General features: G+C 57.0%; 1 protein-coding gene across 5 annotated transcripts; it reads left to right on the top strand.

Moving 5' to 3' along the window:
- Positions 1–615: 615 nt before the first annotated feature.
- On the top strand, positions 616–27,835 carry MICALL1 (MICAL like 1). 5 transcript variants are annotated; one of them, XM_072844010.1, is made up of 17 exons: positions 616–776; positions 4,574–4,622; positions 5,102–5,243; positions 10,225–10,313; positions 11,445–11,587; positions 13,293–13,738; positions 14,405–14,462; positions 15,376–15,755; positions 17,551–17,966; positions 20,207–20,341; positions 20,944–21,070; positions 21,209–21,299; positions 21,449–21,522; positions 24,405–24,519; positions 24,692–24,738; positions 25,931–25,989; positions 27,111–27,835. In XM_072844010.1, the coding sequence occupies exons 1-17, from the start codon at positions 631–633 to the stop codon at positions 27,114–27,116; spliced, it is 2,523 nt and encodes an 840-aa protein (XP_072700111.1). In that variant the 5' UTR covers positions 616–630; the 3' UTR covers positions 27,117–27,835. The 5 variants fall into 5 exon arrangements, 3 of the variants coding, with proteins under 3 accessions (XP_072700111.1, XP_072700110.1, XP_072700112.1); XR_012039250.1 differs by lacking the exon at positions 21,449–21,522; XM_072844009.1 differs by having other exon boundaries at positions 25,931–27,835.
- Positions 27,836–27,898: the final 63 nt, after the last annotated feature.

Below are 27,898 nucleotides of genomic sequence, written 5' to 3'. Positions count from 1 at the left end.
ACCGTGGTGAGGGTCGTCGGGTGGAAGAAGCCCCTCGCGGCCGGCGAGGTCGCAGTGGGTCACAGGGCTCCAGGGGCCGTCCCGGAGTTCTCGGGGGCTCCCGAGGAGGAGCGGCGACCCGGCTCGCCGAGCAAGGGGCTGCGCGGGGTCGGGCCCGCGGGCGGGCGGGGGCGCGTCGGGGGGCGGAGCCGCGGCTGGGTGGGGCGCCAGGACCCCACTCCCCGCGGCGGCGGCGGCGGCGGCGGCGGCGGGCGGGGACCCGGGCCAGCGGGGCGCCCGCGGCCGGCCCACAGCGAGGGGGCGGCGGCGGCGAGCGGGCGGCCGGGCCGGGCCACGCGGGCGGCGGCTGCTCGGGCAGGTCCGGGCAGGGCGGGGCGGGCGGCAGCGAGCGCAGCCGGGACCCCGAGCCCAGCCCGAGCCCAGCCCGAGCGCGGACCCCGCGGCCGCGGCCCCGCCTCCTCCCCGCCCTGCGCCCGCCGCCCGCGGGTCGGCGCCCGCAGCTCGGAGCGGCGCGGCAGTCGGCGCTGGAGCCGCCGCGGGAGCCGCCGCCGGAAGCCGGCCGGAGCCGGGCCGGGGGCTGAAGCCTGGTGCCGGCGGCGCCCGGAGGCGGGCCCGAGCCCCGCGCGGCTCATGGCGGGGCCGCGGGGCGCGCTGCTGGCCTGGTGCCGCCGCCAGTGCGAGGGCTACCGCGGCGTGGACGTCCGCGACCTGAGCAGCTCCTTCCGGGACGGCCTGGCCTTCTGCGCCATCCTGCACCGGCACCGGCCCGACCTGCTGTGAGTGCCCGGGATGCGGCGGGCGGGGGCGCGGGGCGCGGGGGCGCGGGCCCGAGCCGGGGACCCCCGCCCCCCTCAGTGACGCGGAGCCGGGCGGTGGCAGGCGCCGCCCCCCGGGGCCCGCGACGCAGACCCGGGCGCTGGGCCCCCAACGGCTCGCGGGTCCCGAGCGCTCGTCCCCGGGGCCCCTCCCCCACGAGGCCCCGCCCCCGCCCCGGGGCCCCGCGGCCCCGCGGCCCCGCAGCCTGCGCCTCCCCGCTGGCCCCCGCCCCAGGGGCCCCCGCCCCCGCCCCGGCCGCGCCCACAGGGCACTGATTTCCGCCAAAGGGACACCTGGCCCTCCTTGGGGACCCTGCGCCGCTCCCCGCGCCGCTCCCCGCGCCGCAGTGAGGCCCGTCGGCCCGTGAGGGGCCCTGCTCCCTTGTCTCCTTCCCCCGTGCCATCTTGGCTCCAGGGAGGAGACCCTCGGTCAGTAGTGGTTGGATGATATACACACCCCGTCTCCCACCCCAGGTAGGACGCAGATCTGCCTCCCAGTGTGTGCCCACAGGCCTGCCGTCCTCACCGGGGCAGGGAGGCTGGGTGAAGACTCCTGAGGTCTGCCTGACACCAGCCACCGCCTGGGCTGCCCGGGGTGTGAGATGGCTCCTTCTTGCCCCCCCCCCCCAGCTGCCCAGTGAGGTTCTCATGGAAAAACTTATTCAGACCCCCAGAGCCGTTGACTTGGGGCTTCTATCTCAGCTCTCTGTGTGTTGGGCCCTGGAACCTCTCCATGTATTCACTCATTCATCAAACGCTGAGTGAACATGAAGCTGAGGCACAGGGTTCCTGGCGCTTCCTGTCTCATCTGCAACTTGAGACCCAGAGACCTCTTCAGGGCCTCTCTTGCCAACAGTGCCCCCGACAGGGCTCCCCGGGCCTGGCAGGGTCTGCAGACTTGGGGTGTCCTGCTGCAGACCTGTGCTCCCTGGGAGGGCCCTGGTGGAGGCGAGAAGGGAGGAGAGGATGGCCTCAAGGATCCGCTGGTACAGATGCATTTGGTTTACTCTGTACCTGTGGTACAATGTCTGGGTGCCAGGTCGGGCCCTGTGTTGGGATGTGGAGGGGAGGATTTGGGGGGAAGTGGCTGCAGAAGCTAAGGAGTTGAGGTGGGCTGCTTCTGCCTCCTGTGGGGCATGTGACAGCCTGGGTGTCAACGGTGGGGTTGATGATAGGGTCTCTGTTACAGAATTGTTGTGAGGATTACAGGAGGTAACGAGCATTTAATTAACATTAGTTATTATATTACACTATGGGGTGTGATGAGTGTGTGTTACTCGTCGTTCTTTCAACAGTATTTATAGTTACTACTCTGTGCTGGGCCCTGCGTGGTAATGGAGATAGCAGGAGCCAGGTGCCTGCTGAGGGAAGGGCGTTCTGGCGGATGGAGGGGGCCACCAGAGCAGAGGCCCTGAGAGGGGAGTGCTGCTGGGGCCCTTAGCACATGGCAGGGAGGATCAGGAGATGCAGCTGGCCCGGAGCACCAGGGCTCCTTGCTGGCTAAGGAGGGTGGATGGAGCCACGTGGAGCTTCGTGGGTTTTAAGCAGGGGAGGGCAGCTCCCCTCCTGAGAAGAGATCCAGGATCATGTATAGACATTCATTTGTGGAGCAGGCCAGTGCCTTGGCTACTGGCCCATTATACAGAAGAAAAACTGAGGCCCAGCTGCCACAGGAGGCATAGGGAGGATCTTCATGAGAGTAAGGGTAGGGTAGGGGCTGAGAGCAAGAATCATCAGAAGACGTTCAAGCTCTTGGAGCTGTGGCCCTTCCTCTGCTAGGGTGTGGGATTTGCCATGCTGGGGGGCCTGGTTCATTGTTTGCCTCCCCTCACCAATCCAGACATCTTTAAGCTCCCTTGAGGACAGAGACCATGTGGGTTTCATTTTTGTGTACTTCATCTCCCTTGGAGCCAAATAGAACTTCCCGGGCTTTTGAAAACTCTCAGAAAATATCTGTGTTACCAAAGCCCAGATGTTGAATTGGGACAGAGATGGGGGTGGGGAAGAAGCTGGAGGAGAAACTAGTATCTCTGGGGCCTTTACAGTCTTCACACTGTTTGTTTATTCATTCAATAAACATTTCTTGAGCACTTACTAAATATCAGGCACTACAGAGGGTGTTGGGAGCACAGGGTGAACAAAAAGTGACCCCAGCCTTCTAGAAACACTGCTGGGGAGACTGAAATTAGCTGCCAAGACAAATTGCTTTGGTCTCATTTGGTCTCCGAACAAGCCTTTGTTGGGGCTGGGCTGGTGACCCCTCACCTGTTCACAGTGTCACAGATCAGGAGGCCAAGCTTTAGAGATATTAGATAACTTGCTTTTGGTCACACTCTTAGGCAGTGGCAAAGCAGAAGGGCTTAGGGACTCAGCTTTGGGGGGAAGGGCGGGAGAAAAGGAAGCAGCCTGGCCAGAGGTGGCAAATGGCTGAGGCTCATACTTAGTCAGCTCCCCTGACCTAGTCCATCCAGCCTTGGGGCACCTCCCTCTGGGGTTCTCAGGCTACCCTTTCCTGCCTCTCCCACTGGTCATCGTACCTGGACTCTGCCTGGAGAAGTTTGGGGCAGGAGAAGGGGGGCGTGCCCCTCACCAAGCCCAGACTCAACCAACCCTCCCCACCAACCTGGGAGGGGGTACTGGAGGTTCCCCCAACTTATAGATGAAGGTCAGTCAGGAAGACGGCCGACCTGCCCAAGGTCACACAGCCAGGCCTGGAAGAGCAGAGCCCGGGACCCTGACTTGGGAGGTGGTGCCGTCTGCTCCGGCCTCTGGGCCCACCATGTGGGCGAGGCAGGGCTGCAGTTTTCAGCCATAGAAGGGCAAGGCTCGGGGCCGGTGTACCCAGGAGGCTGCCGAGCCAGAAGGCTGAGTTTCAGCCACTCGAGCAGCCTGGAGCACTGATGGGGAGGAAGAGGATGGATAGAGCCAGCCAGCCAGCCAGCTGTCTCCCACCAGGGTCCCCAGGACAGGCCCTGCTGCCTCTCACCTGTCCCAGCTTACAAACTGGGAGGCCCTGTGCCGCTTCCCCAAGAGAGGGTGTCCCCAGGGGTGGCCCAGGGGCGGCCCCGGGCCGGGGGGTGAGAGAGACATTTAGTGTCAGTAGCTCTGGAGCACGTACGATTTCCAGTCTGATTCAAACCTGTTCTCTTCCTGGCCCCATTAAAAAACATTCGTCTCTGGGCTGGGTTGGGGATTCAGCAAGTAGGTATGGCTCCTCTGGGTTTGTGACATCCAGTGGAAGATCTGGAAATGTGGCCTCTCAGGGCCGGGTGGCTTTCCCTGTCTGGGTCTCAGTGTCCTCATCCGTAAAACGGGGTCAGTACCTGCCAGGAGAGTTGCTATGAAAGTAAGCTCCCCGTGTGACGCCAGCAATCCATGGCTGTCCCCGTCATTACAAACATGAGTCCTGGTCTTGTTTTTTCGTTGCCACTGACTCAGGCAGGGCTTTCTGGCACAAGGAGAGAAGAGATCTTAAACTTGAAAGCTTGGGCATGAGCCCCACCCCTTCAGAGTGATTTCCAGCCTCTGCTTGGATGCCTCAGGGGACCATGAGCTCATCCTCTGCCCCACCTGGCTGACCCGGCTCTGTTAGCACGTGCTTGTTGCCTCAGTTTCTTCCTTGACCCTCCACAGACCCTCTCCCCCAACCCTGCGGAGGCCCATGCTGGCTGGGATGAGGTCACCTCCAATCCTTCCGGATTCCACACCCCTGCCCCAGTCACCTCCTCAATGCTCCTCCTCCCCTTTACCTCTTGCAGAGATTTTGATTCGCTTTCCAAGGACAATGTCTTCGAGAATAATCGTTTGGTGAGTCCCTAAACAGATGGAGGCCTTAGAGGCTGTGAGCGTGTGGAGGGGATACGGGGCGGGCAGGGGTTCTGCAGGGCAGGAGCTGAGGCGAGGGGCTCCTAGACTGAGAAGCTGCTTTGCAGTGGGGGGCCTGGGCTGCGCCTCTCCCTACCCCCTTCTTCCTTCTGGCCCGCTTTTGCCTGGAGCACCAGCCTCGCCCTTCTCCTGCTCATCAGGTGGGCCCGGAGCTGAGTGGAGCCCATCGTCCTGGGCCCTTCATCCCACTGAGGGAAGCTGGGTCTAGGCTGAGGGGCACCCACTAACCCTGCCTCCTCCTCCTCTTCTTGTTGTGACTGCTTTTGCACCCACCCCTACACCTTCCCCACCCCTGCACCCACCCCCACCCATTCCCTACTCCTGCCTCTACCCCCCCACCATCCCCCACTCTGGCCCCCCTGCCCCCCTCACCCTACCCCCTGCACCTACCCTCACCCCAGGCCTTTGAAGTGGCCGAGAAGGAGCTGGGGATCCCTGCTCTCCTGGACCCCAATGACATGGTCTCCATGAGTGTCCCCGACTGCCTCAGCATCATGACCTACGTGTCGCAGTATTACAACCACTTCGCCAGCCCTGGCCAAGGTGAGAGGGGGCCAGCCCTTCAGGAGGCTGGCCCTGGGGGTGGGGCGGGGCCTGTTTTCTGAACTCCCCATCCCGGGGGAAGCAGGGCATCATTTATTCGAGGGACCATTCCTTCCATGGCTGAAAGAGGTGTTGAGTAAGACAGCACTGTGCTGGGCCCACAGTCTCAGGGCGACAAACCCTAGACCAATCACCGAACAAAATAAAGGTAGAGAGACAAAGCAGGGCGAGTTCATTGGCTGGCTGTGAGTTCACCCCCCTCCCTCACTTCCTGTTTGCAGACACTTCCCTGGGGCTTTCCCTCCAGAGCGAGCAAGTGGCCCTGTGCCTCTGTGCAGCTCTGGCTCAGCTCCTCCCCAGGAATGACCTTCAGGGTCTGAGAACGAGAGGCTGGGGACCTGGGGTGGGGGTTGAGGGTGCTTTCCTGACACTGAGTCAGGTCACCAGGTGGCTCCCGAGCCTCCTGCCTGGGGCATCCTGCAGAAACCTCTCTTGGGGACAGCTGGGCCTCCCCTCCTGCAGAGAAGAAATGGGCCCAGAGGGGGAACCAAAGAGGTCAAGATCACACAACAGGAGAGCTGGATGGCTGGATAAGAATTCAGGTGTTCTGACACCTGTGCTGGGACCCTGGCACCCCTCCCCCCCATCCCTGTCCCTGGTCCCTGTTCCCGTCCCATTTTGGTCCCGCCTCTTGCCTTGGCTCTCCCTGTGGACAATCTCAACTTGTCTCTTTAAGAAAAAGTGTTCTAGGAAGTCAGGGGTAAAAAATTTAGAACAGGGATGCCTGGGTGGCTCAGAGGTTGAGCGTCTGCCTTCGGCTCAGTGCATGATCTTGGAGTACTAGGATCGAGTCCCAGATCAGGCTCCCTGCATGGAGCCTGCTTCTCCCTTTGCCTGTGTCTCTGTTTCTCTCTCTCCATGTCTCTCATGAATAAATACATAAAATCCTTAAAAAAAAAAAAAAAAAAAAAAAATTTAGAACAAAGCAAAGAGCATAAAAATTATTTTTATTTTTTAGTTGTTTATTAGCAAGAGAACCTATTCCGTAACCCAGTGTTCATATTCCATAGCTCAGGAACACAGGACAGTCAGTGATAAACTTCAATGGAACACAACCCAAAGAAATTCTTCAAAAATGACAAAGAAATTAAGACATTTCTAGATAAAAGCTAAAGATCAGGAGTTCCTCACCACTAGACTTACAATGGGAGTTCTTCAGTCTTTATATTCCAAATTCACTTTGCACTCTGAAAGATAGCCTTCTTCATCTCCTCAAAATCTTTCATGGAATCATAATTTCTGTAGAAATCTGCATATGCCTTCTTTCTTGGTTCAGCCACAGCAAACTTATAGAAAGCTGCAACCCCCAGCTTCACTGGATACAGTGAAGGCTCCAACAATATGAAATCGCAGACGGCCAGAAGGCCTTGCATCTGAAGTTTCATCAAAGCACTTGAAATCATGGTAGTTATTCTCCTCAAACCCAGTGTCCTTCCTAACAGAAATGGATGTCTACAAAGAGCATAAAAATTAAAATAATCTGCACCTCCCCCCCAGTGATAGAGCTCAATATTATAATTGAACAAATAACATTATGGTTGTTTTAGTAGGTATCAAAATGAAAGTATTTCCCGATCACTGAGTCTTTGGTGAGAGGCAGTAGGGTGGAAATTAAGAGAAAGTTTAGAACTTTCTCTTTGCCATTGGATATCTGGATGGCAGGTGCCTGGGTGCCTCAGTGGTTGAGCTTTGGCTCAGGGCGTGATCCTGGGGTCCTGGGATCGAGTCCCACATCTGGGTCCCCACAGGGAGCCTGCTTCTCCCTCTGCCTGTATCTCTGCCTCTCTGTGTGTGTCTCATGAATAAATAAACCCTTAAAAAAAAAGAATATCTGAATGACAATGGGCCACCATTGTCACCTGTCTGCCTCAGTTTTTCCTTTGCAATGCAAATAAGAATAGTGCCCATCTCTTAGGGTTGATGTGAGAAGTGAGGAAATGTGAACCTGTGTCTGGCCCTATTTAGGACTCAAAGTTAATATGATTATGACTTCTTTATTTCATTGGTTAGAGTTTAGCTTGCTTACCTAGGTCTCCAAACGCTAATCTCTTTCTTTTAGGCTCTTTTCTGGGGGGCCACCCTTCTGGGACCTGTGAGGTGGGAGGGGTGGGGAAGGGCTCTCTATTCTGTTGGCAGTGCCTGCTCTGTTTCTGGGTCCTTACTGTGCACCCCGGGGTGAGGGCAGACCTGGTGGGCCCAGCTCCCTTCGCTGTGCCTGGGAGGGGGCATCCCCTGGGCTTGTGGGGGTTCTTACTAGTAAAGATACAGTTTGTGCTTTTCATACAACTTGGCCTCTGAATGTGAATGTTTTTATCCTACCTGCTGCTCAACCAAAGGAAATGACAGCAATGTGTTCCCACTCTGGAGGCAGAGCTGGCTGTTAGACTCCCCAGATGGTCCTGTACTGTACTTTCTGGGCGAGTAGAAGGATTGCAAGGGTGATTTTGACTTTCACTGGCCTGGGTGGCTCTGGAACCTAGCCCTGGCTAAGACACAGCACTGTGCTGAGTGTTCTACGTGCCAGTGACCCTGGGCACGTCAGCTGGCCCTGGCCCTCCAGGAGCCACACTGTGCTCTGGAACCAGAGCATGAGTGAAGGAAGCCCAGCGGCTGTGTGAAATCGACAACCACAGGTGACAGGGGTGAGTGTCCTCTGGATAAAGTCCAGCTGCTTTTTCTTTTTAAAGCAGGCTCCATGCCCAGCGTGGAGCCCAATGTGGGGCCTGAACTCATGACCCTGAGATCGATACCTGAGCTGAAATGAGGAGTAGGACACTCAACCGACCGAGCCACCCAGGAGCCCCAGTCCAGCTTCTTAGGGGGGTCCTTGAGGGTCTCTCCCCACTTAGCTTGAGCCGCTCATTGCCCCAGTAGTAGTCTGATTTTTTTTGTGTTTCGAATACATGACATTCCTTTTGTGCTCAGCCTTGCCTTCTGGTGACCCTCCAGCCCCAAATTCCATTTTCTGTTCCACCTCCAACATTCTTTCCGACCCATCCCCTAATCTGCACATTTTGCCTCCTCTGAGCAGCCTGCCCTGATTTACCCCAGGTGCTCTTGTGACCCCCTGCCCTCTGGTGAACACATAAGACTCTGGTCATAATATTTGGATTACTCCTCCCTCTTCCCCTGCAGACCATCTGCGTCTAGATGTAGCCGCAGCACCTGGTGCTTACTCATTGATTTAACAAATATTTATTGAGCCCTTACTGTGTGCCAGGAACTGTGCTAGGTGCTGGGGAGAGAGCTGAGAATGGGAGGGAAAGAGAGAATGCACAAATGAAGAGGTAGTATAATTTCAAGGGAGTCCAATGAAGGGGGCAAAACAAGATAATGGGATCAAAAGCCATGGGAGGATGAAGTGGCTATGCTAGATGAGTAGTGACGGAGGACCTTTCTGAGGAGGTGACATTTGAGCAAAACCTTGAACAAGGACGAGAAGGAGACTGTTAGAAGATCTGGGAAGGAATGTTCCAGGCCAGGGGCAGCAGGGGGGTCCTGTGTGCTTCAGGAGACTGAGCAGGAAGGAGGGAATGAGGACAGAGGGATGTTGAGAGTGGTATTCGATTAGGCTGCAGGCTTCCAAAATTTCTGCCTATGACTCATCGTGCACATTCCCATTACAGTCCCAGTTCATGCACACATGTGTTAACTGAAACAAGTTTCAGGAAACGATTCTTCCCCTTACAACATGTGATACATGCAGAGGTGCCCAGCTGGCTCAGTAGGTAGAGCATGAAGCTCTTGGTGTCCTGAGTTCAAGCCCCATGTTGGGTGTAGTGCTTACTTAAAAAAAACCAAACCAAACCAAACAAAACCTGGGGACACCTGGGTGGCTCAGTGGTTGAGTGTCTGCCTTTGGCCAGGTTGTGATCCTGGGTCCTGGGGATCGAGTCCTGCATTGGGCTCCCCACCTGTTTCTCCCTCTGCCTATGTCTCTGCCTCTCTCTCTGTATCTCTCATGAATAAATAAATAAAATCTTAAAAAAAAAGATCAACACAACAACATGTGATGCATGAAGATATTTTCTCTTTCACTTTTTAAGTGTGTTGGTTGTAACCACTAAATTTATTTCAGGGTCTGTTAATGGATTGTGATCTAGTTTGATAAGTGATATTTTAGACAACAATAAGGAAATTGGATTTTATTCTTAAAATTACCAAACAGTAAAATTGATGTTTTTGGGCATGTGGTTTTCTGAATTTTATTTTTTTTATTTTTATTTTTTTTAAATTTTTATTTATTTATTTTATTCATGAGAGGCAGAGACACAGGCAGAGGGAGAAGCAGACTCCCTGCGGGGAGCCCATGCAGGATTCCATTTTGGGACCCTGAGATCAGGCCCTGAGCTGAAGGCGGATGCTCAACCACTGAGCCACCCAGGCATTCCTTAATTTTCTCATTTTAATCACTGGGTACCGAGTAGGTGGTCAGTGAATATTTGCTGAAGTAATAAAAGAGTGGAGTCTCAGAGGGGGCTGGTGGGCTGGGGTGGGTAGGTTCTTCTCTGAGGGAGTACAGCCACACCAGCCCATTTTCCTGAGTCTTCCAGCTGGCACCACATGATTCCTCTCTTTTCCTTCCCTCCCATCCCCTTACCCTGGTGGGAAGGAAGATCCTGGTCCCGTCTCATGCTGGGCACTGCTAATTCGGTGATTGTTGTGTGGCCTTAGCGTTTACACTGCCCCTGTGTGGTTGGAATCACTGTCCTACTCAGGGAGGCTAAGCAACTTGACCTTGGCACTTGGCTTGGAAGAGAAGGGGTCTCCTGACCTGTGTGAAGTGGGAGCCTGCCCTGTTCCACCTGTGTTGGGTGACCTGCCCAAAGGTGATAGCTGTGCAGCTCCAGTTGTAGGTCGGAGGCCTCTTGGGCTCCAGGGTCTCCACCTTCCTCAGGGTCTCTTCCCTGTCTCTTGGCAGCTGGTGTCTCATCACCTAGAAAGGCCCAGGCACCCTCCTCCCCTCCATCCGAAGCATCTACTCCAGCAGAACCAGGAGACAGGGCTCAGGTAGGCAGATGCCTGGGGTGAGTGGGCTGAGTGGGGACTGTTGCCATGTTCATTCTTGGTCCTTTATCCATTGGCCTTGGAAGTAGAGCCACTGAGACTAGGGTGGTGGAGGTGGCAATGGGCCAGATTCCAGTCCATTCTTTCTCCAGGGCTTGGGGTAGGATCAGGAGATACCAGGCCTGGGAAGGGGGAAGTCAGCAAGTCTGTAACACTGACTCTGCCATTCTGGCACTGGCAGGATTTAACATGTAATGTAGCAAATACTCACCTTGATTCCTGTTGACCCAGAGCTGTTTTCTAGCATGATTCCATTTTGTTCTCTCACCAACCCTGGGAGGTCAGTAGTTTGTGCTGATACACAGATGAGAACATGGAAGCTCAGAGAGGTTTGGTCATTTGTCTGAGGTCAGGCCCCCCCCAGGCTCTGAGATGCTCAGTGGAGTGACACCAGCCCTTCACACCTGGATAGCACTTCATGGTGCGCAGAGGGCTGTTCCCACATGCTCCCCACATGTCCTGGCCAGGTGAGCTCCTGAGGGATGGGGAGCCTGGCTCAGTGTGGGTGCCCAGGGAAGTGGGGGCTGAGACAGGCAGGAGGTAGAGGATTCCACTGGTAGGTGAGCCCAAGGCCCAGAAATGTGAGCAGCTTGCTAGGGGTCAGTGTTTGCAAGTGGAGAAACTGGGATTCAAATCTGCTGCAACTTGAGGAGGGGAGGCAGAGGAGGCCAGTGAGGTGGGCTAAGACAATGGTCACCTGCCCCGGGGCCAGCCTGCTGGGATGGGAGTGAGTCAAGGGTAGCCGAGGGGAGGGGGTTATACAGCCAGGAGCCGTCTTCCTGGCAGCAAGGGCCCCAGAAACTGGAAGTCAGGACTTTTGTTTCAATTCTGACTCAGTGACCTTGAGCAAGTCTCCCCGCCACCCCCTGCCGCTCTGGGCTTCAGTTTCCTCATCTACAGAAGGGCTACAGTCTCTCTTCCTCTGCTCCTCTGGGGCTTCGGTGAAGTACATTACCATCGGGAAGCTCGTGTGCACTTGAGGGCAGCGGCTATCTGTGGGGAAGGGGGCTGTTCTAGAACAGGGTGGCTGGCCACTGCAGCCCCACGCCCTTCCGCCCACCTTGTTCTCTGCAGGGCGAGGAGCTGTCCTCGGGCAGCTTGTTGGAACAGGGCACCCAGCGGACCCCCAGCAGCACGTGCGCAGCCTGCCAGCAGCATGTGCACCTGGTCCAGCGTTACTTGGCCGAGGGCAAGCTGTACCACCGGCACTGCTTCCGGTGAGTAGCCAGAGGGGCGGGGGGGGGGGGGCGGGAGGGAGTGGTGGTGAGCCCCTCCAGCACCCCGTTTCCAAGGAAGGGAGCTTCTATGGATTCAGTATCACAGGCACACCTCGGGGCCCTGCATGCAGAGCATCTTGCTTATCCCCATTTTTCCGATGAGCAAACTGAAGCTTAGTAAGGGGAAAAGCCTCGGAGCTCAGGGGTTTGACCTCCCCCTCCAGAGCTCCCTGAGGCTAACTACCTGATGACTATGAAGGGACTGCTATAGAAGTCCTTGAGAAAAAGGAAGGATTTAAAAAAAAATTACAATAACAACTCACTTTCAGTGTGTAGCTCCCAGTGGAAGCTAAGTTTAAAGAAAATGGAATCAGAGCCAAGGAAAAGACAAAAAACTTAGAAAATGTATGAAAACATTTTATATGTTGCAAAAAAAGCAATAAGAAAATAGGGGAAGCCAGAGACTAAGTCCCAACACGCATTCAAATGTGGGTTAGTTGTGTGTCTGTATTTGAGTGTGTGTCTGTGTATATCTGTGGGTGTATGTGTGTCTATGGGTGTGGGTTAGTGTATGTCTGTGTTTCTGTGGGTGTGGGTTAGCATGTGTCTGTGTGTGTGGGGTGTGTCTGTGTCTGTGGGTGTGAGTGTGAGTGTGAGTGTGTGGTGGCCAGGCCTGGAATCCCAGGGGCCTGACTGCAGAACTCAGGTGTCATGAGGGAAAAGTTTCAAGCAGGGGCAACATTATACTAACACATTCACATCTGGCCAGGAGAACAGCATTTTAAAGACTTTTTCCAATGATCCCCCTCCCCCCCACCAGTAAAAAATACATTTGACCCTGCGACCAGTTGTGAATACATGCCTGAATAAAACCCCATGTAAACAGATGTACAACTGGGCCACCTGGGTGGCTCACTGGTTGAGCATCTGCCTTTGGCTCAGGTCATGATCCTGGGGTCCTGGGATAGAGTCTTGCATTGGGCTCCCCACAGCGAGCCTGCTTCTCCCTCTGCCTGTGTCTCTGCCTCTCTCTTTCTCTCTGTCTCTCATAAATAAATAAAAAATCTTAAAAAAAAAAAAAAACGAACAAACAGATGCACAACTGGAATTATAGTTTCCTAAAACTATATTCTTGTGTGATACATTCCGATATGTTGTATTTTATTCTGTTTCATAAAAAATATAACCCAAAAGCCTGGCTTGGTTGAAACCTACTCAGTTGATTTCCTGAGCCACTCATGACCTACCTGGGCTGGTACCTCTGTGTGGGGGCAAACCTTTGCTTCCTCTTGCAGCACAAACTTAAGGCATGTTTCACAATTTATGTTGCTTGATTTCATGTGATTTTATTGTTCTGTGCTTTTTTTTTTAAAGATTTTATTTATTCATAGAGACACAGAGACAGAGAGAGAGAGAGAGACACAGGCAGAGACACAGGCAGAGGGAGAAGCGGGCTCCACGCAGGGAGCCCGATGTGGGACTCGATCCCGGGTCTCCAGGATCACGCCCCAGGCTGCAGGTGGCACTAAACCGCTGCGCCACTGGGGCTGCCCTGTTCTGTGCTTCTGACAGTTACTATTTTCCTTCTCTGGGAAGTCTAGGGCACAGGGTCCAGGCTGGTCAATGGGAGGAGAGAGGGGGAGCCGGTGTCCTGGGCTGGGTGCTGGGCTGAGTTGAAGCCCCCACCCCACCTTCTCCCTGACAGGTGTCGGCAGTGCTCTAGCACCCTGCTCCCTGGAGCTTACAGAAGTGGGCCTGAAGAAGGCACCTTCGTGTGTGCGGAGCACTGTGCCAGGCTGGGCCCGGGTGGGCGGTCAGGGACCAGGCCCGGGCCCCCTCTGCAGCCAAAGCAGCAGCAACTTGGAGAAGAAGTCAAGGATGTTGACGGAGGTGGCCCTGGCCGTACTGCACCCGCAGGGGCTGAGGCAGAGGGGTCCCAGGCCAGCCCTGAGGCCCGGCCCCAGATCACCACCAAGCCCCGGCTTCCAAACAAACCACAGGAGCTGGGTGGCTCCCCGGCCGGCCGCCCCACACCTGCCCCAAGGAGGGCCCCTGAGAGCCCAGCCCCGACACCTCCCACGCCCCGGCCCCGGTCCAGTCTGCAGCACGAGAACTTGGCAGAGCAGGGTGGCAGCAGTGGCCTAGTAAATGGTGAGCAAGGGCCCAGTGCAGCTGGGCACTGGCTGGGGTGTGTCTGGTGTTTACATGTGCATGTGCACTGTGAGTATCCGGGGGTTCATGTTCTGTGCCTTGTTTGGTTCCACACGCATGGAGGCCTGAGCTGGGCCCCGGAGACAGATCTGTTCAGACCTATTTGTGCCTTCGAGCTACTCTGTCAGTCTCATGGCAGTGTTGGGGGGGGGCAATGGAGACAAGCACAGACATAGGGGCTTCCACAGAATGTGGAAATCTGTTAAGTCAGGGATAGCAGAGGTTATTGTGGGTTTTGTGGAGGACACTTGGGGGTCAGGGGAGGCTTCAAGGAGTAGTGACACTGGGGCTGAGTTGAGGTAGTGTTTCCATGTTGGGGAAGTGTCCAAGGGACACTTGGGTTCCCCCTTTGGGGCTGAAATGCAGATGGAGTTTCCAGGTTTCCTGGCCTGGCCCCTATGACCATTCTTCACCTGTCACCTTTGGTGCTTATCTCCCGGAGTGCTGGGAGGTGCCAGGTTGTAGGTAGGGTTGCCATGCCCACCTGGAGTCCTGGATCTGCCAGGTAGAAAGGGAGGGCATACTTCCTTAGCTCCTCAGCACCTGGCTCTGCTGCCCAGCCGACGCCCATGAAGAAGGCTGGTCTCACTCTCCTTTCTCATCTAGGAAGGCTGCATGAACCCCCTGTCCCCAAGCCGAGAGGGACACCCAAGCTGTCAGAAAGGTATGCTGGCTCAGGGAGGCTTTCCCACGTTGGAGGCCCTGGTGCTGGGAATGAGGGTCCTCTTGGGGTCTGGGAGGCAAGGCTTCCTGTGGGCAGTTGACTCACCAGCAGACCCTCCCAAAGACACGCAAAGCTTATTTTGGGTGGGTGACACTGAAGGTGAGCGCTGTGCCCTCATCTCCTTCCCGAGGCTCCCCTGAGGTCCCCACTCCCGTGGGTGGTGGTCCTGGTAGAGACAGTGACTCTGGAGCCCCTTGACTTCTCCATGCCTCTGCTGCTCTGTGACGGGGGAGACCCAGGCCTCACTCACAGAGCTGTTGTGAGAATTGGCAGCTGAGTCTAGAAAGACCGAGAAAAGCTTAGCTGTGTACCCGTCTCGGGCCTGCCGCCCTGGGACTCTGTGTCCTGCATGAGGACATCTATTTCTAGCTCTTCTTTGGAGCTGTGCTCCCCCTGTGTGGTCTGTGAGGGGGAGAGTGGGCCCCAGCTGCAGTAGTAGTTAACACTCAATGAGTATTTGCTGTATGGAAGGTGCTCTGCTCACTGGTTCCTTAGAATGCCCTCGTGAAGTGCAGATTGTTGTCCCTGGTCATAGGTGGGTGACTGGGCTCTCAAGAGGGGCTGGGTGACTTTCTTGGCCTCACACAGAGCCCCTGTGCATCTTCTGCCGGGCTGGGCTCATAGAGGCTGTGTGATGTGGAGGTTCACTGTCCCTGGCCCTGAGGGGCCCAGCCAGGGGTGTGACTACAACAGTCTATTTCAGCCTTCGGCCCGGGCTGACCCCGCTGGGCTGGGGAGGATGGGTGCAGTTTCTCATCCATTCCCTTTGAAATGGACTTAAAACTGCCCAGAGGGAGGACGATGCTGCCCCCCTCGCCCCCAGTGGTTTCTGCCTCTTCCCACCTCCCTCCAGGACGCCAGCCCCCAGGAAAGATCCCCCATGGATCACACTGGTGCAGGCAGAGCCAAAGAAGAAGCCAGCCCCCCTTCCCCCGAGCAGCAGCCCCGGACCTCCGAGCCGGGACAGCAGGCGGGTGGAGAATGGAGGCACGGAGGAGGTGGGCCAGCAGAGCCAGGGGCCAGCTGGCCTGGAGCCCAAGCCCTACAACCCCTTTGAGGAGGAGGAGGAAGAGGAGCCCCCAGCTGCACCCAGCCTGGCCACTGGCCCTGCCCTGGTCCCCTCGGTGGAATCCACACCCAAGTCCCTGCACCCCTGGTATGGGATCACCCCCACCAGCAGCCCCAAGACGAAGAAGCGTCCTGCCCCCCGAGCTCCCAGTGCGTCCCCACTGGGTGAGTGCCGTCTCTGGGAGCTCTCCTGACAGAATTCTGGGCTCGGGTGCTGGGGTTGATGCAGGGCTGGGGAAGGGAGTGTGGTGCAGTGGGATCCCTGCCAGGCTAGGGGCCACGCGTGTCCTCTCATCTAATTGCAGAGTATATCGGTGGGGTGGGCATCACCTCACAGATGTGAGGAAACAAGCACAGAGAGGGTACGTGATTTGACCAAGGCCTCATAGCGCTTAAGCAGTAGAGGCAGGATTTGATAGACAGGAGGCTGGAGGCTGGAGGCCGGAGGCTCCATACTCTATACTCCTAACTCGTGGTAACCCACCTCATGGTAAGGTGATGTGAGGATTAAATGTGTGCCCCACGGAGGGGCACCCCCAGCTCATGGAGAGCATGTGGCCAGGGTTAGCTTGAGTCCTGCCCGTCTCGTTACTCCCCTCCCATCGCCGGGCACCTTGGGCTCTGACCTGGCTGCGTGTGACCTTGAGCAGCTCCTTCACTGCATCTGTGTTCAGTGTCCCCATCTGGAAGATGGCAGTGACAGGCCAGTCTCTGGGCGCTGGGCCTTCCTCTGCCCGCCACACCCTCTCATCCAGGCTCATTGTAGTTGCTGTTGTCTATCTGTCTTTGTTTTTTTTATTTGTATTTATTTATTCATGAGAGACAGAGAGGCAGAGACATAGGCAGAAGGAGAAGCAGGCTCCATGCAGGGGGCCCGATATGGGACTCATTCCCAGGACCCCGGGATCGTGACCTGAGCCAAAGGCAGACACTCAACCACTGAGCCACTCAGACGTCCCTGTTTTTCTTTTTTAAGATTATTTTACCTATTTGAGAGAGTGAGACAGAGAGAGACAGAAAGTGAGGTGAGAGGAGGAGTGGAGAGAGCAGGAGAGAGAATCTCAAGCTGACTCATGACCCCTGAGATCATGACCTGAGCTGAAATCAAAGGTCAGATGCTCAACTGACTGATCCCCTCATTGTAGTTTTTGTCTGTCACCATCTCGTGGGTTTCTCAGGCCTCAGGCGTGGTCACCTTTCATCGCGACTGGGGAACGGCCCCCTCCAAGACCTCAGCAGGAGCCCCTCGGATAGGGAGGCTGAGGGCACATGAGCGATGCCTGGGGGCAGGTGCTCAGGTGGCCTGGGCTTCCCACTCCGGCCCCTGCCAGGACCCTGGGAGCCTCTAGCTCCAGGTGGTGGGCAGCTGGGGGACACTGAGTACCGGGTCACACGCAGCTGTGTCAGCCCCAGCCCTTCCCTGGCAAGTGCCTTCCCTCGGAATCCGCTGCCTCATCTGGAAAACACAGCTGGTGACACTGCCTCATCTGGAAAACACAGCTGGCATAGTATCCAGCACCCACACGAGGACTGAAGCGGCCCAGGGCCGGCCACTGCGAGGGCTGCCGGGGAGAGAGGCCGGCCTTGACTCTGTCGGCCCTTCCCTCCCTTTCCCTCCCCTGGCGGACTCGCCTCCCCCCTGGGCCTCGCTTGGGGTCAGAGCAGACATGGGAGGGGAGGTGGAGGCAACGGCCACTGTGGGAGGAAGTGAGAGGCAGAGGGCCCCGGACTACAGATGTGCCCTGCGGGGGATGTGCCAACCCGTGTGGGATGAGGGCAGAGATTGGTCTGCTGCTGGCCTTGGTCCTGCCGGGCTTTTGCTGGCCTCTGGGCCCTGGCCTTGTGCTGACGTAGAAGCACGCGGGGTTCCAGGGCCACCCGCTGCCTTGTGGTGAGTGAAGGGTGTTAGGTGAGGCTGTGCCTCCTCGCGTGGTGCTCACGTGCTTGTTCATTTGCACAGCTCTGCATGCCTCACGCCTGTCACACTCGGAGCCACCCTCCGCAACCCCGTCGCCGGCCCTCAGTGTGGAGAGCCTGTCGTCCGAGAGCTCCAGCCAGACCCCCTCCGGGGAGCTTCTGGAACCCCCGGCGGTGCCCAAGAGCTCCTCGGAGCCCACGGTCCACGCCCCCGGCACTCCTGGGACCTCTGCCAGCCTCTCCGCCAACTCCTCCCTGTCCTCGTCTGGGGAGCTGGTGCAGCCCGGCACAGACCAGATACCTCAGGCCGGCCCCGGCCTCGCCCCGGGTTCAAGGGGCAGCCCCGGCCCCCAGCCCCCCAAGCCCTGTGGCGGCGCTGCCCCCACCCCTCTCTTACTGGTTGGAGACAAGAGCCCCGCGCCTTCCCCTGGAACCTCGTCCCCGCAGCTCCAAGTGAAGGTGAGTCCTCCCGCTTGCTAGGAGCTGCTGTCCTGTCTAGTGGGAAGGGCGGGTTCTGGTCTCTGGACAGGGACGTGCAGGTGGGCTGGCCTCTGACTTCTTTACTGATGTGGCTGTGTCTGTCTGCCTGTGCACGACTCCATCCATGGTGGCACAGGTTCATCTGTCCATCCTCCCATCCATTTATTCGCCTTCGTATAGTGATGCGTCTGGGCACCTGTCTTCTTGCCTCGCCCATGTACCTGCCCACCCGGGACCCACTCCCCCAGCCACCATCCATCTCCACATCCTTCTCTCCACCTTCTTGTTCATGAGGCCGTGTTTATGCCAGGGGCCTCCTCCCAGGCCCGCCTTGCACTCTGTCTCCTCTTGGCGGCAGAGGAGACATGGGGCACCCATCTCAGGGAGCTCGTTCTCCAGGTGACCTTTGTGACTATTTGTGTAACTGTTTCTCAGTCCCATGCTGGGAATTGGGGGTTGGCAGGGGTCAGCACGTTCCTCCGGGCATCTGGTTCCTGAGGGCGCCTCTCTTGTAGCCACAGTCCTTTTGGGGCACCAGGTTCTGATTGTTCGCCTCTGCGCACACTCCGCAGTTGTCTGAGGGCCCAAGGTTCACGCAATTCCAGGTGGAGGGTGGCAGGATGGCTCAGGTGGGGAGGCTGTGGTCATGGCCTGATGGACCTGAAGAGGATAAGTCTGGGGAGAGGGCTGAGCTATTGGCCCAGCTCCTACCTGTGTACCTTTCAGACGCTTCATCTGCCCTGGCCTGGGCAGCAGCCTCCTGTCCAGCTCTACTACCTGCCGGCTGTGTGACCTTGCAAAGGCCTTGCCCCTTCTGTAGGCCTTAGACTGCCCTGAGGAGGCTCAGGGTTCCCTGGTGGTGGCAGGTGGGGTTTTTTTTTTTTTTTTTTTAAGATTTATTTACTTATTCACAAGAGACACAGAGACAGGCAGAGACACAGGCAGAGGAAGAAGCAGGCTCCATGCAGGGAGCCCGATACAGGACTCGATCCCAGGATCCCAGGATTACACCCTGAACTGAGGCCAGACACTCAACTGCTGAGCCAGTCAGGCATCCCTGACGTCAATTTTGGACACTCCCCTCCCCCCACAACCCACCCCTGCCTTCAGGCAGCTCCATTTAAACATCTTCGTGTGTGATGGTTTGGCTTGGCTGAGCCTGTGCCGAAAGGCTGGGAACTCTTGTGAGACTTGGGGGCCTTGGGCTGTTTGACCCAGCTGGGCCCCCTGGGGTGCTGCTCTGTGAGAATCAAATGCTGTCACCCTGCCATGCCTGGACTCAAGCCCTGGTACTTTTCCTGCTTCAGAAATCCCAGGGCGACTCCCCCCGTGAAAGAATCTCTCCACAGCCTGGTGTGGGCGGGGTGAGCAGGCTCCTTCCAGTCTCCCTTGGCTGCGGGGAGAAAGTTGGGTAAACGTTCCTGGGAGCACTACAGGCCTCAAGTGAGAGCTTTTCATGGGCCCATCATGATGCCTCTGTGTCCAAAGCGCTAGGGAGAACAGTTGAAGACACTGGCATTGCCTACGTGGCAGGCGAGGCCCTGTCCCAGTGCTGGGCCTTCTGGCTGTGCTGGCCTCAGGGGGGCAGGGGTCTCTGCAGAGGGTCAGACAGACCCAGGGCTGTGGGTACATGCAGGGGCGTGCAGCAGGGGTAGGACTCCTGGACTGGGAGGTAGGAAGCTACTCTTTTCCTCCTTCCAGATGGAAGGTAGGATCCCTGCTTGCACATGTCCTGGCTGGGTGACGCTGGGCAAGGAGTTTCATTTCCCTCTCTGGGCCCGAGTCCCTGCTAGAAAGGCACGGTTGTGAGACCTGAGTGAACAAGCGAAGCCATCTGGCCCTCAACTCCACGTCCTGACTTCCTGACTGTTGCCCCCGGTGCTAGATGGCTGCCCTGGTCCTAGCTTGGGCCCTTGGGAAGTGCATGACCTGAGCCAGTTAAGCTCCCTGCACTTGAGTGTACTCAGCGATAAAATGAGCATTACAATACCTGTTTTGCAGAGAGGCAGAGAGAACAAGAGTATAAAGGTATCCAGTGCAGCAACCGTATGTGGGAAGTGCTTGCAAATGGAAGTGTTTGTTGAATGCCCCAGTGGGACTGGGCCTCTCTCTCTGCCTGGGCCACTTCCTCCTGGCCTCCAGGCCTCAGTCAGGCTGCCAGGGCGGGTCTTACTGCCCCCTTCCCCCGACTTACCCTCTGCCATTCTCCCTGCCTTTAGTCTTCCTGCAAGGAGAATCCTTTTAACCGGAAGGCATCACCCACAGCATCCCCGACCACAAAGAAGGCCACCAAGGGATCCAAGCCAGCCAGGCCACCCGCCCCAGGACACGGCTTCCCGCTCATCAAGCGCAAGGTACTGGTAGGCAGCTCCCGGCCACTCGGGCCCCCTCCCTTGGCCGCCTCAGGCATCCCATCCCATGGGACTCAGGCATCCCGTGGGACTCTTGAGAAGATCGGCTGTCTGGGCAGCTGCCTTCGGGGATGTGGAGAGGGGCATTTGGGTGGCCCAACTGGAAGGTTTAACTTGCAGCCAGGGAGATTTTAAGCAGACCAGCTGTTCCCAAGCAGGCACAAAGGGTGGTGCATTTAACTTGTTACTAATAATAGTTCAAGGATCAAAGCACTCACATGATACACTTCTAGTTAAACAGAGTGTTCTCAAGTTTATCTCTCCACTACAGTCACCCTCTTAACATTGTGATATGGTTTCTGCAGCGGCAGAGAGGCGGGAGGTTGAGCCTCCCTGGGGTGGGGGGAGGGTGCCTTTTGGTGCCAGAGCCAGGGGCATTGAAGGGTTGTGGCCCTGTCCACGGTGACCCTTCCTCACAGTCCTATGGCCACACTGGGGTGTGAGACAGAGCCCAGGCCCTGGGTCTATGGGGCCAGTGCTGGTTAGAGATATGGCAGGTGGGAGGGGTGGACTATCCTTCGGGTGACTGGGGCATTGCCGGGCAGGTTCAGGCTGACCAGTACATCCCCGAGGAGGACATCCACGGAGAGATGGACACTATTGAGCGCCAGCTGGATGCCCTGGAACACCGCGGGGTCCTGCTGGAAGAGAAGCTTCGCGGCGGAGTGAATGGTGCGGGAACTGCTGTGGGGCCTGGTGGGTGGGACTGACGGGTGGCAGGAGCCTCCCTCCCTGGGGATGAGTCTTGGTGTCTCCGCTGAGGGCCAGGAGTGCTGCCAGCCCTGGCCTCAATAGGCATCTGGCTTCCAGAGGGCCGTGAGGATGACATGCTGGTGGACTGGTTCAAGCTCATCCATGAGAAACATCTGCTGGTGCGGCGGGAGTCTGAGCTCATCTATGTGTGAGTCCTCACCCCCTCGGCCCCCTCCTTCCCAGAATCCATAGTGTTTGGAACGGAGAATCTTCCCTGTCTTCCTGCATCACTGACAGCACAGGGCAGGGAAGCCACATGAGGGGCAGGGTTCATAGTTGCCTCTCCCCACCCTCTAGTTTCAAGCAGCAGAATCTGGAGCAGCGCCAGGCAGATGTAGAGTACGAGCTCCGGTGCCTTCTTAACAAGCCAGGTGAGTGTAGCCACACGTACTCCTCTGGCACCTGCCCAGGGGCCTGGTGACATTGCCAAGTGGGCCCAGTTCTTACCCTCCACGCTGGGGCATAGACAGAGCCCTGATGGGGATACACAGTAGCCTCTGGGAACAGGGCCAGAGGAGGAGAGGGCCAGGAGGTGCTCTCTGGGTCATAGGTGATAAATAGGCTCGAGTGATGGCAGGAGAAGGGACAGCATGGCCAGTGTGGGCTCATTTGGCATCAGGGATGATAGGCTTTCAGAGAGCCCCAGCACAGGAGCAGACGGGCCTATTTTGGCTGCTCCCTCTTCTGGAACTTGTGGATAGACAGGTGCCTGCTGGGGAGATTCTTCAGGCTCCAGGGCCCAGGGCTGTCCCAGATGAGTAGATGACAGCACATGCCTGTCCAGAGGCACCTCTGGGCTCATGGCCATGAGTGGTGACAGCCATGGTGGGAGGGGAGGTGGGAGGATCCCCTGCACACTGTGGCCCCGAAGGACTCTGGGGGTGGGGGGCACGATGGGCCCAGAATGGCCAGAGGGGCAGCAGGAGGGATTGGGTGTGGAGTCACATAGTCCTGTGTTGTGCTGTGTTCCATCACTAACATGCTGGAGGCAGGGGATGGGGCGGGGAGGGAGGCTAAGCAGGTTTCTTAGCCTCCCTGAGTCAGTGGCTTCAAGTATAAGACAAGATGAGGGTACCTACCTTGCAGGTGTTCCTGGGACAGGAAAGAGTGGATGTAGAAACACTCTGTGCCCCTCGAGGGGCTGATGGTTGATGGTTATATGTGGTTGGGTTGGGGTCTGTGGCTCTGACATGTAGTTGAGACCACAGGAGCCAGGGCTCTTGACCACTTCCTATGTCCCAGGCAGTGGGCTTCTCGTTCCCATTTCACCGATGAGGAAATGGAAAACCAGAGGTTGAGTCTTGCCCATTGGTGGTGGAGCTGGGCTGCTAATCCCTGTCTCCGACTTGGCCTGGCCCTGTGCACACAGCCCCTCCTGCTGCTGGGACAGTGGCCCTGCCTCTCCACTGACTAGGGAACTTGGGAGGCTGGGTAAGACCCAGAGGCAGAAGTGTCTAGAAGCCACTCTGCTGCCATCTATGAGTCATTCTCACATCTCCTGGAGGCTGGGGCCCAGCCCCACACAGAGGGAGCCACAGCGACCCCCTGTGGCTAGAGCGGGTGCAGTCCTGTGCACCGTGGCCAGCCTGGCCCTGGGCTGATTGGGTTGCTTCTCCAGGCTTCTGTGCGATGACAGCATGTCCTGGGCTTGCCGTCCTGTCCTGGATGTTGCTTTTGCAGTGTGAGACTGATTTATAAGGCCCCAGGTCGGTTAGGGACCCATACAATACTATAAGGGCTGTAGCTTGGGGACGTCAGGCTACCCAGCTTCAAATACTGGCTCTGCCCTTGCTGTGTGACCCTGGTCAAGGACCTAGCTTCCCTGAGCCTCCGTTTCCCCACATGTAGTTTAGGGACATGACCTCCCCAGGCCCCACATTTGGGAAGTAGCAGAGGGATTTGAATTGGGATGGTGACTCCCATGCTGTCCCCATAACTATGCTGAACCACCTGCTCCTGAGCATTGGCAAGGTGAGGTGTAAGGACATTGGAACATGACTGGGGTGGGGGGGCCTCAGGATGTTTATTTCAAGACAGGGAGGCCTGTGGTGGCAGATGTTGTAGAGGGAAGGCTAGGTATGGGCATCCTTCCCCTGGGAACCTGCGGGCTATATGAGAGGGAAACTAAGGGGCAGGTGGGCCCTCCTGGGTGGTCCTGTGGGGTAGCTCGAGTTCTCGAGAGGAGGCTGGTGGGGCAGAAGGTATATGATGCCACAGGGACCTCCTGGCTGGGCTCACCACCCCCAGGGGTCCTGTCCCCTCTAATCTGCCCTCCTGCATGGCATTATATTAAGATCCCAATATGCCACTTGGGTTGCATTGTTTCTACTGCATAGGACCCCTGGAGTCCCCTGTTGCCTCCCCAGCCCTGCCCCACTCTGTTCAGCCCACCTTTGGAGGCTCTCAGTAGGCCCAGCCTGAATCCTGCCTCCTCGCAGAAACCACCTAGTGAACATTCATTGAGTGAATGAATGATCAGAAGCAGGAGACCTGGGACGCCTGGCTGGCTCAGCAGTTAAGCGCTTGCCTTTGGCCCAGGGCATGATCCTGGAGTCCCAGGATTGAGTCCCACGTCGGACTCCCTGCATGGAGCCTGCTTCTCCCTCTGCCTATGTCTCTGGCTCTCTCTCTGTGTCTCTCATGAATAAATAAATAAAATCTTTAAAAAAACAACAACAACAAAAAAAAGAAGCAGGAGACCCTTTGGCAAGAGCTGGTCTCTGTTCTCAGAGCATGTGTTGTGCTCACCCTCCCAGAGCCTCAAGGTTTTTTTGGTAGGCAGCCCAGTAGCCTTGGTCTCTTCCTTTTTTTTTTTTTTTTTTTTTAAAGACTTTATTTATTTATTCATGAGAGAGAGAGAGAGAGAGAGAGAAGCAGAGACACAGGAAGAAGGAGAAGCAGGCTCCATGCAGGAAGCCCGATGTGGGACTCGATCCCGGGACTCCAGGATCACTCCCTGGGCCAAAGGCAGGCGCTAAACCGCTGAGCCACCCAGGGATCCCCCTTGGTCTCTTCCTTAACAATCTTCATTTCTCCCCAAATGGCCTACCGGGTAGGCCCCTCTTTCCTGTCCTAACAGGATCCAGCATGGGGGTGGTCGCAGCCACCTCAGCACTTAGGTCCTGGCTTCCTGGGAAGGCAGGAGGGTTTCCCACCATTCAGTTCCCCAACTTTTCAGCACTTAGGTCCTGGCTTCCTGGGAAGGCAGGAGGGTTTCCCACCATTCAGTTCCCCAACTTTTCTCCCCGGACAGAAAAGGATTGGACAGAGGAGGACCGGGGCCGAGAGAAGGTGCTGATGCAGGAGCTCGTGACCCTTATCGAGCAGCGCAACGCCATCGTTAACTGCCTGGATGAGGACCGGCAGAGGTGATGGGGCTGGGGAGGGGCTCTCCCTCGGGGTGGGGGGTTATTCTCTGCAGGAGGGGCCCAGAGCAGGCCAGGCCAGCCCTGCCCTCACTGCCAGCAATCCCAGCACACCCTCCGTCAACTTGGAGGGGCTCAGGCTGGAAGGACACTCGGCTTCCCTTTCTCATTTCAGGGAGGAGGAGGAAGACAAGATGTTGGAAGCCATGATCAGGAGGAAAGGTGAGGCCCCTTCCAGGGCTCTGGTCCATCCAGACCAGAGGGCAGGGGGCAGGTTGAACAGAGGGTCAGAGTGGGCGCTACAGGGATCATGTGTGCAAACTCTTAGCCTCTCTCTTGCCGGGAGGGCCATGTGTGGCGAGGCAGGCCAGCCTAGAGCCAGGAGGCTTGTGGCCTGGACTCAGAGGGTGGGCTGCAGTGAGGGCTGCAGTGGGCAAAGAGCACTTTCCCAGGGTGGCTGCATGAAGCCCGGAGTTCCTCCTTGACATCTGCGGCTGATCTTGGAAAAACTTATGGGCTAGAGGTGCCTAGGGGGCTCTGACTCTTGGTTTCAGCTCTGGTTGTGATCTCAGGGTCATTAAGCCCTGTGTCTGGCTGGCTCTGTGCTCAGCAAGGAGTCTACTTGGGGATTCTCTCCCTCTGTCCTCCCCCCACTCGAGGACTTGCACCTGCGTAGTCTCTCTCAAATAAATAAATACATCTTAAAAAAAGAGAGAGAGAGGTTGGTGGGCTCAAACAATAATAGTCCCTGTAGAGAGATAAGATGGTACCTGAAACAGTTAAAAGAGCACTGGCCTGAGAGGAGACCTGGGTTTAATCTTGGTTCCACCAGTGACTCACTTTGTGGCGTTGTGGTTAGGTCTGGACTCTAGTCAGGCTGCTTGGGTTCCAGTCCCAGCTCTGGAACTTACTAACTGGGTAACTTGGAGCCAGTGATTTCAGCCATTTCAGCCCTGCAGGCTTCACCTTCCTTGCGGGCAGCTTGGAGAGCACAGAAAGTGCTTAGCCCGGAGCCAGCACCTGCAGAGAGCTCAGTTGGTGTTAGTCCATTTCAAAGGCCCCCATCTTCCTCGTCTATAAAACTGAGGATGTGAGGCAGATGATTTTTGACATCCTTCTAGCTCTGGCAGTGTTTGTGTTGTAGCCCTCAGAGCTGAGCGCACCAGCCTAGGGGAGAGCTGGGCCTTTTCATGATAAACCTGTGCTAGGCTTCAGAGTTCCAGATTGCCTTCACGTTTGTTTATTTCTGGGTCCTTGCCAGAACACTGGGACAGGGGAATGGTCCCCATCTGGTGGGCTCGCTAAGGTGAAGTGATGTGCCCAGGACTCCACATGGGCTGGAGGAGCAGAGCTGGGCCTTCGTCGCTGCCCCCAGCCCGTCCCGTCCCAACATACTTCGCTTTCCCTTCTGCAGAGTTCCAGAAGGAGGCTGAACCCGAGGGCAGGAAGAAGGGGAAGTTCAAGACCATGAAGGTGCTGAAGCTGCTAGCACATAAGCGGGATACCAAGAGCAAGCCCCCGGGGGACAAGAGCTAACCGCCGGGGTGGCCAGTGGGACTTCCACCTGTCCTGGCGCACACGGCCCCTGTGCTGTGCTCTGCGGGGAGGACACCCTGCTTCCCATCAGGATCAGTCCTGGGGAATGACGACGTCAGGGGACGGGGCCTCTGGGTGACAGCCTCTCCCTCCTCAGGGGCCCTCTGGCTGGTCTGGGCCAACGAGTTTTCTTCCCTCTTCTCTGTGCCACAGGCAGCTGTGGCTCCGCCCTGCCCTCATCTGGTTCTGATGATTCCAGATGCCGGGACTGACCTGAGGAGCAAGCAGGGTCCTAGGTCCGGGGAGTGGCAGTGGCTGAGCACAGCTTCCTGGTGCACCCCAGCACCTGCAGTGACAGGCAGCCCCTCAGTCCCTCTTCCCTTCTGTACTGTGTCCGGATGGGATTCTTAGCTGTCAGAGTTGTGACCTGAAGGTCCTTCCATCCACATGGTCTGCCCATGGTGGATCTCTGGCCTGGGTCTCCTGTCTCCAGGGCTTAGCCAGCTGGCAAGCAGGGCTTGGCTGCACTGGCATCTTCCTGCCCCAGCCCTGGCTCTGAGCCCCCATCTTCCTTTCCAGCGCAGGTGGCCCTCAATCTGTTTCTCCTCACTCAGGAGCTCTATTTATGAAAGTCTAATTAGGTTTGAGCTTATCACTGTGTCTTCAGACATGAATGGGCCCAATGGACAAAGCCCTTCTCCCTCTGTCCCTCCAAGTTCTAGGAGGTGCTTCTGTTATCTCCCCCTGTTCCCTCGGAGACCTCACCTCCCAGGACTTGGGGCTGGGGGCCATGCTGGGTGGCCAGGGGTACCCTAGAGCCGAGTCCCTGGAGAGGGCCTCTGGGAGACAGGCCCAGTGGCAGTTCTAGTGCCTGGTCATCAGCCAAGGGAGCTGTGCTTCACAGAGGTGCTAATCCTGGTTCCTTAACACATTGTAGTCTTGACTTTCCCCTGCCACCCCAGGGCTGGGGGGTAGCGGGCCCGGTCCTGTGTGTGGTTGTCACCAGTCTGTCTCACACTTGACTGTTGTCCCTTCTCTCCCGACTTGTTTCCCCGAAGGACTGATGGCCACTCGTCCCACTGTGATGGCCATGGGAGAGGAAGAGCCGATGGGGACAACTGCCTTTCCCCCAGGGAATGCGTCCAGCAGCCCTCAGTCAAAGCACTGTTGCTATAAGCTATCTCTGGGGTGCTCTACGGCCCCCTCCCTCAGCTCACCTCTGGGGAAAGTACGCACTGTATTAACTTGTGAGGATTTTCCTCCCCAACAATAAATGGAGACAACCTCAGTTGCCAGTGCCCCAGAGCCTGAGACGCTTTGCCCTCAGCCAGGTTGGCCTTCTTTCCTGCCTCCACCATGCCCCGTGGCCGGGCATCTCTGGTCCCTGGGGAGGGGCACGTGGGGCTGTCCACTGCCAAGGGCATTGGCCCTTCTTCAGAGCTTGCTAGTGGGCAGGACCCTTCCTCTGCAGGGAGATGCAGCTCCCACAGCTACGCAGCCCCTGGCAGTCTCCTCCCAAACATGCCTGTTGACTGTTGCTGGTCACCAACTCCAAAGGCTTTTGGGGGTTGGGCTGGTCACATACCTGACCAGGCTGGGTGTAACCTGAGGGTGGCTCTGGCAGGCTGTCTTGGTGTCTAGAGACTCCGGTAGTGGGGACTGGGGTGTCTATGCCCCAACCAAAGGGGGAAGTTCTTCCTTACTTAAAGTCAACTGTAGCCTGTGAGGATGCAGGCCTAGTGTTGCCACACTTTTCCATTTTTCAAAAGAAGCTAGAAATCCACATTGTGTGCCTGTGTGATTTGTAAATGTTGGCAACTAATCTGACTTTAAATCAAGGATAGGC

This window comes from Canis lupus, chromosome 11 (assembly GCF_048164855.1).
Source record: "Canis lupus baileyi chromosome 11, mCanLup2.hap1, whole genome shotgun sequence".
Lineage (NCBI taxonomy): Eukaryota > Metazoa > Chordata > Mammalia > Carnivora > Canidae > Canis > Canis lupus.
The sequence above is the reverse complement of the archived record's forward strand: the minus strand, read 5'-3'. Positions and strand labels throughout refer to the sequence as shown.

Coding starts and splice junctions, on each gene's coding strand:
- MICALL1 (XM_072844009.1), top strand. CDS start 631: ATGGCGGGGCCGCGGGGCGCGCTGCTGGCCTGGTGCCGCCGCCAGTGC. Junction 777..4,573: donor CGGCACCGGCCCGACCTGCT/GTGAGTGCCCGG, acceptor TACCTCTTGCAG/AGATTTTGATTCGCTTTCCA. Junction 20,342..20,943: donor TCCCGCTCATCAAGCGCAAG/GTACTGGTAGGC, acceptor ATTGCCGGGCAG/GTTCAGGCTGACCAGTACAT.